The sequence below is a fragment of the Aspergillus pseudotamarii genome (assembly GCF_009193445.1).
Source record: "Aspergillus pseudotamarii strain CBS 117625 unplaced genomic scaffold BDV38scaffold_20, whole genome shotgun sequence".
NCBI lineage: Eukaryota > Fungi > Ascomycota > Eurotiomycetes > Eurotiales > Aspergillaceae > Aspergillus > Aspergillus pseudotamarii.
The window spans coordinates 109,409-121,539 of record NW_022475034.1 but is presented as its reverse complement, the minus strand read 5'-3'; the positions used below and the strand labels follow the sequence as shown (position 1 = coordinate 121,539).

Genomic DNA, 12,131 nt, shown 5'->3' with positions numbered 1-12,131 from the left:
CATTCGCAGAAGAGACACCATCGTCGTTGTATTGTGTAGCCCAGTGCGCCTTCCCCAGATCCCAAACCCAATACTCCTTTTTGTGGAGAACCAAGGAATAGGATCCCCATAGGAGCGTACTTCTTTCCGTAGTTAGAGCAGGACGAATTATAAAAGCCAAAGCTATCAATCATAACAAATTTACGGTGTCCGTGGACTACGAAACATTGAAAAGGAATGACATTATAACAATTCTATTACCGTATTGAAATGATAGGTCGAATATTGCTCTATATGGCACCCCCATTGGTATCGTTAGTTACCGTATATTCCCCACCCTGACGACTGTTTTCGTTCCAAAAGCTCAGACTAGCCTGTTGTCGCAGAATGCCGTACATGGCACTGCTATCCAAGCATTCTCCGCCATACTCTCTAGCCGCTTGCATGTGTCTATCAGCCAATTCAAGTCCAGGTAGTTTGAAGTCGTGTTCTCCGGCCATTGAAAGTGCATGCTTAGCGTCTTTGATCGCCAACGAAATGCCAAATCCCGGTCGTGTATCCAGTGGTGGTGCATATATACCCGATGTCAATCTCATATGAAGTTAGCCGGAGTAAAGACAAAGAGAGGAAAAGATAGCGCCTGACTCACCGTTTAGAGTAACCGCCTGCGATAGCTCCAAACGACTCGGTGATCAACTGCTCCATCGCTTCGGTCCCAAGGCCAGTTTTTTCTGCAAAGACTTGGGCTTCTCCAACCGCCTGCATCAATGAAAGAGTTATAATATTGCTATTCGGTTAGACTTGGTTCTACAGCAGCTGGGAACCACGAGGTGAAGAGACCTACCCGCCAATCTTGAGCAACGATGCATTCGACGCATTTCCCCCACAGCGAATAAGCTTCCTTCCCATAACATTGACTATGTACTTCTCCACAGTATGACATGCGGATTCCAGGCCGCTGATTGCAAATACAAGACCCCCAGTCACTGCAACGGACGGACCACCGAAAACGGGAGCAGAAAGAAGGACAGCCTCATGTACGGATAAGTCTGATGACAATTTCTTAATTGTGTCCGGATGTACTGTCGAGCAATCGACGAAGATCTTGTTTGATAGTTCTGAGCTACCCGCAATGGCAAGCTTCATAAGGCGTTGAAGAACGTCGTCGTTCGGTATCTAGCACCTGTCAGCTCCTGACCAACACCGTGTTTGGGGGTGGTAACTCACCATTGTAAAGACGATATCACATCGTCTCACCAAGTCAGTAAACTCGGTAGCGGGTACGGCACCGAGAGATTTTAATGTATCTCCGGAACTCAGCGTTCGGTTGGAGTATATCAATGGGCGTTCGTGGTTATTCGCTAGATGTTGTTGTAGATTCTCGGCCATCGGACGGCCCATGGACCCGAGCCCGTACTTTGACATGTTAGCCACGGTCCACCTCTTAATACGTTATCGTCAATTTCTTACCCATCCGACTTGTGGGCTATTTGATGCCATAATACTACTGCTGAGGAATGGTTTGAAAGTTGAATAATGTGGAAGAGATGTAGACGGACATCCGGGCCTGACTATATACCCCCCATGGAATGACAAACCCGTTTTTCTCGGCCGGTTTACCAAAGTCCGGGAGCTGGATTGAGTCATTTCAAGATAAGAACCCTAGCGTACGAGCCAATCCGGTGGCAATTTTGGTGGTTCGAATGAGGGCAACCTACCAAACATTCTCTCGGATCTCAGCCCCGAAGTTTACGGAAAGACTCCCGAGCCCCACGACCCACCAGACTTGTGGACTTGATGAATGGATAACAACCGATATCAATATACTAGGTCTAGGTATGCTTCAGGATTACAGGATCATATACCCGGTCGAGTATAGGCTACAACTGCCGGGAAGAATTAACCCCTGGTTATTCAGTCTTATTGATGTTTCTTCGCGTATCAGCTTGTGGCAGAGTGACAGCAGCAGTGATCATAACCCTGGACAGTTCATGTGTAATTCAATCGAAAAGGTACTTTTTGATACTTTTAAAGCCCTGAAGATGTCCAGCAATGGAGTTAGCCATCTCCTTTTGAACTCAGGCTTTAGTATAACCTTCTCCCAAGTCAATCAGATATGCATCCGCATCGGTGTCAGCGAGTAGATTGGCTGCTTTCCATCAGGTCGAGAGGTACGAACCGTGGCGTCGTATTTGGCTACATTAATCTTGGCATATTCAAGAAGATCTTTCAAGGTTCTTCTCATATCACATGCGTCCTCAGTTTATCTGCATCAGCAAGCCAGCAGGCTAGGCGCGTTGTCAAACGATAATAGTGTGAAAGAGCCACCCCATGCGCTGTTCGCGCCATTTGAATGTGCTCTCCTAAAGTGGCCAAAGTGCCTAATCCACATTCGATACTTTCCAGCAAATGTCCAGCTACTTGTGGCTCTCCTGGTGATAAAGGAAAGTAGATGGCAGCGACAAGCACAATGGCATCCAACGACCCATATACCATATTGAAGATACCAGGTGGCTGAGGCCCGAACAACCGGAAAGTTCTAGCCTAAGCGTGGAGGATTTCCAAACTAGCCTACAGCGCACGCTTACGGCTTTTTCTCGTGAAGATGTATGCCTTGCGTAAAGCATTCACTACGAAATATACCAATTCAGCCCTGCTAGAGAAGTTGAGCCTCGTACATTTCTGAATTGAAGATTATGGACATTTGAACTGGCCTGGCAACCAATTGCGGAGCATCTTGGAGATCAGATTAAACAGTTTCAGTATTCGCCCCAACCAGCCGCTATTCGCAAGGTGGAAACGGATTAGCACACTCGCTGTAGTAATGCCATCTCGACCACCAACCCCGGTCCGACACTGCAAGCAATAACATCCTTCTTCCCTTTCTCCATAGACCGTAGCTTATCAAGGACAGCAAGCACAGCGACACTCGAGGTATTTCCCCGTGTTTTGTAAATCTCGTTACTAGCTCTCAGGGCATCGTCAGATAAGTCCATGGAGTTTTGTACGCCTTTGATAATTGCCAACCCCCCTGGATGAAGTGCCCAGTCAAAAGATGAGGCAGATAATGACCCCTTTCCGTTAGCATTTGTTAAGCTCTGGAAAGGCTCCCGAACTGCTGCTGCCGTAAGCGCAGGCACATTCTTTGAGAGTGTGAGGAGAAACCCATGCGGCGACACTTTGTAGGACATGTCATCAAACGCTTCCGGCATTATTTCTGAATGGCGATCGACAATAGTGAAAAGGCGTGGAGCATTCTTAGCCATCCCATGAGAGTTACATAGAACTAGAGCCGACGCGCCATCCCCGAACAAAACTGGTCCAATACTGCCATTTTCGGAGGTAGCAGATTTATGCAGCTCGCATCGGACTTGGATGCTGCAGATTTCACAGGCGATAACTAGCACTCTGGCTTCCTTTCCTTGAAGCGATGCGGCCATGGCCAAATCTGACGCTGCTCGAAGGGCCGCAAGCCCCCCCGAGCATCCGGCCCCAGCAACCAATATCCTCTCAGCCGTTGGAGCGAGACCAAGTCTCCGAGCAACCAATTGGTCATACCCTGGACTGCCAGCATTTGTAGCTGTAACTGCTACTACGTGGGTGATTGCACTCGGGGATATATTGCTATCGCTCAATGCCTTGCGAGCAGCTTGCTCCGCTAGCTCTGTTCCGTACTGGCGAAAGGCTGCATCAACTTCATCGGCCCCCGGTGGTTCCTCCCGATTCCAGCGGGGGTCACTCCAAATGTCCAGCATTGCTCTGGACTGAATACCAGTCTTTCCATTGACATTCAGTAATGCTTTCAGCCTGACCTTTCTTAGTTGAAAATCCAGCAACTTGAAGTTCCTAGAGGACCTCACTCACCATGGAGCGTCTTCAGGATAGTGTTTCAGGGCTAAGTCCTTGAATTCACCTGGCCCTACAAGCTTTGATGGCCATTCGGTTCCCATGCCAGTAATTGTCAAGTCATCCTTTCTTTGTCCTGGGACCGTAGGAGAACCCTTGCTGGGGAGAGAACCAGAAGCGCCCATTTTCATACCCTGAAAGGACGGCTCACACGTATAGGTTTCCTAGAGTTTGTACAGCCAAAAGGGCAGTCTGTGCCTTTTGCTACGTCCACAAAAAGAAGTTCGCGGATAGATCATTTTTTCTGTCTTCTAGGTATGTCTGCGTCTGATAAAAAGGTTATCGATGACCGCGGAATAGGAAGGACCCAAATTTGGTACGTGCTGGTCTAGTACGTGAGAACGTTACATTCCGGCTGGAACCCATCCACGATGCCAACAAGACACGACATATACTCGGAAGGGACATGCATCACGTCATACATAGACTTTTCCTCTACGAATGAACTACGTATTGTATTTCTAGAAGCACCGCTTGCGGATACTGTTTTATTAGTGTGGACGGTAGGCACCTAGAATAAAGAAACAATCTGAAGTTAGATCGGCAAGCGTGGGTGGGTCCAATGGGCAACATGAGCTATCCCAGGTTTCATTCTCATGATTACTAGTGTAGCTGGTTGAAATCTACAGGTTATTTCCATCCATGATCGGGCCCCTCGTTGGATTATAGGACTATCGTCTTTGCATTTGATCCGGGAGGAAATGCAGCCTCTTTATCTTCAAAGCAAAACTAACATTTCACTCTACAAATAGAACGCTGTCTCTCTTAGCACTAATGTCGTTTACCAGATACAATTTCATACTGCCACAATGAACATTACTCCTGGAACAACTAATGTCCTCCGAACAGTACAAAACTCTCCGTCTCACCACGACGAACCAGCAGGAATGAGGTCACCAACACACCCGGAGTTTTCACTCGGAAAACGAGGCATACTAATATTCGTCACTCTGGCTATCCTCACAATGATGGTTGCGCTAGACGGCACGTCTATTTCTGTTGCATTGCCTGTATGCAGCCAATACATTTCGTTCTCTATACATATCCTAACCGAGTCTTAGATCATCTCGCGTGATCTACATGGCACGGCTATTGAGGCCTTCTGGGCAGGGACATCTTTTCTTCTCTGCTCTACAGGTAATAAACACATGCGCTATCAGCAATGGGAGATATGTATCTGACGGTCATATTATTCTCACTTAGTGTTCCAACCGACGTTCGCGTCATTCTCCAATATCTTTGGTCGGCGACTAATGGTGCTTGCAGCCGTCATGTTTTTCTTTGCCGGGACGGTTGTGGCTAGCGTTGCACACAGCTTTCGCGAATTGCTTGTTGGGCGCTCTGTGCAAGGCGTTGGAGGCGGCGGGATAATCGCCCTCAGCGAGGTGATTGTCACGGACATCGTACCGTTGAGGTTGAGGGGGCATTACTTTGGAATCCTGAGTGCGATGTGGAGTGTAGGCTCAGTAACAGGGCCAATCCTGGGCGGTGGTTTCTCTCAAAATGTAGACTGGGTAAGGATACCTACATCACGCTGGATACCCTTTGCTCTCTCGTTGTTCTAACTGAGTCTCGGACGGTTAAGCGCTGGGTATTTTATATCAACTTTCCCTTTATAGGAGTGGCGGTGGTGCTGGTTTTCCTATTTCTTCGACTTGATCGTGTCCAGACTTCCCTCACAACAAAGCTGCGTCAAATTGATTACGTTGGAACCGTCCTGTTTACGGGCAGTGTATCATCCTTCTTAATTCCATTAACGTGGGGTGGTGTCGTCTATCCCTGGGGATCCTGGCATACCTTGACTCCCCTCTTTATTGGTCTCGTTGGCCTTTTGGCCTTCGCGGCGTTCGAATACTATATCGCGAAAGACCCCATTATCCCTCCGACCATCTTTAACAACCGTACGGCATCTATTACGTTCATTGGAACCATCCTGCAAGGCCTCGTGCTGTGGTGTGCGCTTTACTATCTTCCTCTCTATTATGAAACCGTGAAAGAATTCAACCCTATCCTTGCTGGAATAGCTCTCTTCCCTGAAACCTTCACGGTAGCGCCATGTGCGGTCCTTACTGGGGTGTTTATCTCTGTCACCGGTCGCTACCGTGGAGCGATCTGGTTGGGCTGGATACTATCAACACTTGGAACGGGATTGCTGTGTTTGATGAAGGTCCACACAAGTACTCCCGCCTGGATATTCTTAAACATCGTTCCAGGAATTGGGCTAGGAGTTCTGTTCCCGGCATTAGCATTTGCAGTGCAGGCATCGGCCTCTAGTGAGAGCTTGGCTATTGCCGTTGCTATGTTCAGTTTCTTCCGCGCTCTTGGACAATCAATTGGTGTTGCAGTTGGGGGAGTGGTGTTCCAAAACTACATGTACAGCAATCTCCGTAAATACCCTGCTCTTGCGCCCATGGCCAAAGAGTATAGCAAAGATGCAACTGGACTGGTGCAGATTGTCAAAGCCATGCCAAACCTGGAAGACAAGGCACGTCTGCAAGAAGCATATACCGAGAGTCTGCGAGTCGTCTGGGCAGTTTGCTGTGTTGTGTGTGGGGTTGCGCTGGTGTTGAGCTTCGGCACTCAAAGGTATAGTCTAGATCGTGCTCTCGAGAGTGATCAGGGACTAGCAACTTATAACATGAGAAATGTCGATGAAGGGAAGGGGGGCTCAGTTAGTGCTAGTTAGGAATTCCATCACCGGGCGATTATTTCATACCAATGCTGTTGATTTCCCATGAGTGTCTGCGGGGTTATTGTGACTTGTTATATAAACTTGTTAGAGGCTAAAACGCCTAGCAACTTTCTTGTCATGTCTCAAACATGAACTGCATTACTGCATAAACCCTTTTTGGCTGAAGACATAAGTCACATATCTCGCCGAGATACTATGTGGATGACAAAGTCAAAGTCTACCGTGTTCGAGTATACGTCTGGGTGACGCTTACTAGTCTGTTAAATTGTTGCACGAGATGCGTATGACCTAGCCTTCTCCCATTCGTTCTATAATGACGTAGGAGATGAAGAAAGTCGAAGGCAAGTACAAAACCCTGCTAACACTAGCAAATTCTCACATACGCTAGGCAGAGCTAATGGCTTTTGAGGAGTTCAAGACTTACATACCATATTACAATTTCCAGTCCGGACGCCGACCCATAACAGAATGTGGTGATATCTGTTAAAATGCTAAACCACCGACGGATCATGAAGCGAGGATGCAATCTGGGGTCCTTTCCATCAAGAACGGCCTAAGATCTTGCTTTATGGTCCGTTCACCCTAGTATGGCTGGATAATGCTTCACTGATACATTTCACCTGGACATGGACAATCCGGCCAGGTTTTGTTTCATAAAACTAGTTTACTGCACCATTCACGTCTACGTGGAGTTGTGTCCGCTACATCTACACAGGCAAACTCTCGCTGTTGGAAAGAACAGAGCTAGTTTACTTGGTTGACTAATTTGAAGCAGGGGAGAATGTTGGTTATAGCCGCCGTACATGGGGCTATGGAGAGTAGAAGATGAACAGACTGGGCCAATCAATTAGTTACGTGATGAGTGAGCTTGAGAAAAGAGATCCTTTTGTTGGGGCCATTGGGTTTTCGATAGGAGTGACTTTGGCAATGATTGTCGCATCCTTGTTAGAAAAGACGCCGCCGTTGAAAGGACTTTCGGGCTGAGGGAATGACTCCATAAGCCCTGACACCAATTGAATTACGTACATTTGGTAATATTCCAGCTTTGAGCCTCCAAGGTAAACATCAACCACTCCAATTTGTGATTGTGTTTAGCGGTTTTATGCTAGACCACCAATCCTACCAGAAGCTTAGTTAAGGATTGTTGTATGATATGCTGCTCGAGTAACTGCTGTTGCCCGCACCTTGTTGTCCAATGGGGTCTGGGCGCGTAGAGCCCATATAGTCAGTATTGGTTGAAGAAAAGCGATACCCAGCACTAAAGGAAAGATCGGCTAGTAGATGGGCTACCGAGAGAAATACGCTTGTCACTCGATTCTATCCGCATGCTAAAACATATGCAGCTAGAATAGACAGGTTTGGGGACTAAATGCTACCTCAATGTCAAAATACCGGGAAGGGTATGGCCATATGGATATTCAAACAAATGCCGTCGCGAACCGGATGTTCTAAACCCAACCATTCGAGAGACATACTAATATGAGCAGGAAGGTACATTGTCTACCCCACCACCCCCAATGCCTCTTCCCGGGACCAACTAATTCACAACTTGAAGTTGGATTCAACATAGATGCTGTCACCTTCCGATTCAACATCCCCACCGTGCATCTCCCAACCTTTGTCCCGGTATGCAGAAGGGCAGACTCCACACCAACAGGGCACAATGATACCGTTAGGACCAAGTGTATCCTTTATCGAGTTGTGAAAGCGCATAAGAGCGTGATTGTTCCCGCTGCACGTTTTTGCAACTTGGTCCTGAAACAAAATGTGTGTTGTGTATTCGCCGTAGCCCAACTCAGCAGCTTCTAGAACCATACCTCCCATGCAGACATAAGCATTAAGTCGAGAGATTTCACAAGACCGGTCATACACAATATTGACGATCAGGTGCATTTCTCGGAGTCCCATGCAGAATGCTGGGAATAGGTCTAGTCGACACTTCGTATGCCACTTCTGCCCAAGTTTCATGAGCCTAATAACGTCTCCGCCCCTTGTAGGGCGCATGGGGCTAAAGAATGTATGCGCTCCATTTGGTTAAATTGAACTCTTATTAGCTGGAGGAGCTCGAAGCCCTTCATGCTGACATAGCTTCTACAGTATTCCATTAACCGGGTAGAAGTGAGGGGATATCATTCGACCCTGGTATCATTTTGTCTCGCTTGATACTATTCGGGCAGGGCCAAGTGCGTTCATATTTTTGTGTTCCTTTGTGGCACCCAATGCAGCTTCTAACAAGCCGACGCCATTCCAGGTGCTCAAAGGGGTGGAAGGCATATTCCTGGGTACTCTCGTGCGCAATACTACCTGCTCAAATACGATCACTTTTGCTGAAGCTGGCGTGAAAGCGTAGCAGCCTTAAGGCAGCCATTGGGAAAACCAATTCACTATTCCACTAGGCTGACTCACCCACGTTCATAAGTTTATGCACATAAGTAACATCAACGCGAGGTTTAAAAGCAGGAGCAACAAAACCAAAAACGACAGGAAAGGGCCCTCCATGAAACGCTCGATTTGAAGTCCGCGTTGTCATGTATGTAATATCGTTTCATGTGCTTAAACTATACATAATGAATCGGGCGACGCTTGAAAGAGCAAGGCTTCCATCCCACGATACTCTGTCATCAGTGCTCGAGGATGATCTCGTCATGGAACCGCAACTATTGACCGGTCGCTTGACTGATATATGAGACATGATGGCCAAATCAACCTTTTTCGTGTCGGAGACAGTGTTGAAGACAGTTGCGACTAGTCCTTGCCTCTTCGCGAAAAATGCGCTCGCGATAAGAACGTCTGAGACGACGAGACCGCCCAGAGTAAGAGACCTTTAACATAGGGATTCAGTGCCCTCTTACTCAACCAGATTCCAGGCCGCCTGTAATTGCGCGACTCTTGCCGTGTCAGCGCTGATCCCCTGCGCATATCCTTGAGCCCTCTGCCCCAGCTGTGCTCCCTCGACACCCCAAGGTGTTTCGAATCTGTGTGGGATTCCAGGAGCCCCATAACTAATGTAGGGATTATACGTGGAGGCTGTCATCCCGTTCATGTTATAATAGAAGGACGAAGATGTGTTGTACATCTTTTGCATATTGAGATTGAACTGCGCCATTGCGACAAGATTCCGCATTTCAGGGACCGTTTGCTCATAGATGGTCCTGCGATATGCGGCAAACGCCAGAAACGAGGCGAGGTCCCGCTTGGCACACGCCTCAGCCCACTTGCGGCGCATTCGCGGTGAGTATAAGTCACAGTGACTCTCACCCGGGATGATTTCGGGTGTGGGAGGGAGTTGTCGAGCGATCTCACTGCCACGCACGACCTCCTCGTAGCACGCGAGGCAGATGCGGCAGTCCTCTGTGCCATACCATTTCTGGTTTGTCACCAATTCAATCCCCGGGCACAGAGGGAGGTTACATAACCTGGTAGTGAAATCTACAAACCTGGAAAATGTGCAAGTGATCAGTGCCTCGTCTAGTCTCGGCGCATAACATGAAAATCGGAGGCTGTTGGGATTCAAATCACAGGAACTCTCGAGTGTCCTAGGATGCTGAACTCGCTTGAAAAACACGTCTAGACCGTGTGGCTTCAGGAAACCAATGTAGCAGCTCTGGCAGACGTCGAAGTTGTCAACGCCATGGTTGAGTTGATACATCTGCGCGCCGGGCTTTGCCTGCGAGCTACAAGGCGGAGCTTGCACATGTTCTATGATTGTGCGTCGCCATAGCGAAAAGTCCTTCCGCTCAAGCGCCTCATCCCAAAGGACCCGTGCCTGCCAGAACCCAAGGATGCATTGCTGCTCCCTTGGCGGCTGTCGCAAGGGTTGGAAGTGGGATTCAAAATCGGTCTTACTCGCAAAGTTGCGGTAACAGCGCTCACAGACAGCAATTCCCAGGGCTCGATCGCGAAGCTCATACCACTGCCGCGAGGAGCCGCTCATGACCGCCCCGTTTTTCTCGCATTCCGGAAGGCCCAGATGGCGTGCAGCCTCGGTCGAAAACTGCGGCCATGATTGAGTGTTGGTGAGCAATCTTCGAATGAAGTCTATAGCAATATCACACGCCCATATCTGCCCCTGTAGTTGCTTCTCTTGATGCTCTTCGAACTGAGAATATAGAGCCGTACCCGTAATTACATCCTCATAACAAGCCTGACAAGCGATGAAAGATGGAAGTCTGCTGGTGTCTTTAGGGCTATACCACTTCACGTTTTCTGATCCGCCGACGCCTTTTGTCCCATCGCAGTTCCTTATTGTGGCGCGATGACGAAAGAACCACAACAGCTCCTGGACACTACCTGATTGCAAGGCTCGGGGCCACAAATGGTGTTCGATACGAGGCGAGCTGAAGAGGCAATATATGCTGGCACCGGCGGGCGAGATCCACGGGTGGAAGCTTGTTTGCAACGATGAACCCTGAATGTGTGTCTCGTAGCAATACGTGCAAATGCGGAATTCTGGGGCTTCAGGTAGTATATACCATGTGCCAGAGCACATCAAATTATAATTCGTTGACGGACACCTCTTCAAGATGAATTTCGCGGGCGGGTCATATTGCATGCTTCGTCGTAATACACCGGCGTCAGAGCGTGTCTGGTCCTTCTGTTCGTGATCAGGGTAGGAGCTGCGCGCGGTATTAAAACCAGTCGGAGCCGATGACATGTCCTCCTGGTGACATTTTGTCGTTGGAGAGCTTCGTTGCTGGGAAGAAGGGGGGCGCGAGTACGGCGGCGGTGGCACCGAACCCTGGTGGTTACTGTGCCCCCCGGGAGACGACGTATCACGGTAGCTATTCTCGGAGAAAGGCGCCTGCGACGGAGGTGGCGGAAACCACGGACGGGACACTGAAGGCGTGGAACGAGCCTGTGGAGTATCGTGGAGGGGTGTTGATTGTGTCCGAGGCCAAGGCTGCGGTCGCTGTGCCGCATGATACGGAGCTGGATAATGGACCCCTTGTTGAGGGGTGGCTTCTCCCTGATATGGAGGTGGCGGAGGGTACGGAGCCTCGAGAGGTGGAGCGATGTTTTGCGAGTTATTTTGCGGTATCCGAGGAGGCAACGGTGGAGGACGATTTATATTGTCTTCTGGACGAGGTGGTCGGGGCGGTATTGGCGGGGGTGCGTTTAGGGCGTATTTTTTTGGGCGATATGGGAACTCCATACTAACAGTGCACGTACTTTTCCCACGCGACAATTTGAGTTGAGAGCGGAAGTCAGGTAATGAGGGACGTAAGAGAGGCGCAGAGGCTGTATATATGAGTAGTCAATCAATCGACGAGGAAGGTGGGCATCCGAGCTCAGGATTCATGTCAACACAAATCTCACGATCAGCCTCAATTCCAAAGCGGGTCTCATCGGGGAATCACGCTCGATCTGGGGATAGTTTATGCGGGAGCCTGCAGAAATCCCTGGCTTAATACGAGCAAGCCACCCTCTTGATTGACCAGGTTTCTGCTTCGCCCCGTTCCGTCCGTTTCTCATCCGGGGTTCGCTTCTGTTCGTAACTCCAGACGCCAACCAAGATCGTCTCTTGGTTCGGTATCGCCATAATTTCAGTCCCTAA

The 12,131-nt window shown here is 48.9% G+C and overlaps 4 protein-coding genes across 4 annotated transcripts; 1 reads left to right on the top strand and 3 right to left on the bottom strand.

Annotated features, from left to right (window-relative positions):
- Positions 1-269: 269 nt before the first annotated feature.
- BDV38DRAFT_281856 (NAD(P)-dependent oxidoreductase) lies at positions 270-1,479 on the bottom strand (the record flags this gene model as incomplete). Its single annotated transcript, XM_032059654.1, has 5 exons — positions 270-570; positions 629-766; positions 824-1,155; positions 1,207-1,395; positions 1,450-1,479. The coding sequence occupies 5 exons, from the start codon at positions 1,477-1,479 to the stop codon at positions 270-272; spliced, it is 990 nt and encodes a 329-aa protein (XP_031914612.1).
- Positions 1,480-2,783: 1,304 nt separating this feature from the next.
- Positions 2,784-4,010, bottom strand: BDV38DRAFT_281855 (chalcone synthase B; the record flags this gene model as incomplete). Its single annotated transcript, XM_032059653.1, has 2 exons — positions 2,784-3,786; positions 3,844-4,010. 2 exons carry the CDS (start codon positions 4,008-4,010, stop codon positions 2,784-2,786), a joined length of 1,170 nt encoding a protein of 389 aa, XP_031914611.1.
- Positions 4,011-4,772: 762 nt separating this feature from the next.
- On the top strand, positions 4,773-6,571 carry BDV38DRAFT_270426 (major facilitator superfamily domain-containing protein; the record flags this gene model as incomplete). Its single annotated transcript, XM_032057154.1, has 4 exons — positions 4,773-4,895; positions 4,947-5,022; positions 5,089-5,399; positions 5,471-6,571. The coding sequence occupies 4 exons, from the start codon at positions 4,773-4,775 to the stop codon at positions 6,569-6,571; spliced, it is 1,611 nt and encodes a 536-aa protein (XP_031914610.1).
- A 2,854-nt stretch (positions 6,572-9,425) lies between these two features.
- On the bottom strand, positions 9,426-11,729 carry BDV38DRAFT_270425 (uncharacterized protein; the record flags this gene model as incomplete). Its single annotated transcript, XM_032057153.1, has 2 exons — positions 9,426-9,944; positions 10,143-11,729. 2 exons carry the CDS (start codon positions 11,727-11,729, stop codon positions 9,426-9,428), a joined length of 2,106 nt encoding a protein of 701 aa, XP_031914609.1.
- Positions 11,730-12,131: the final 402 nt, after the last annotated feature.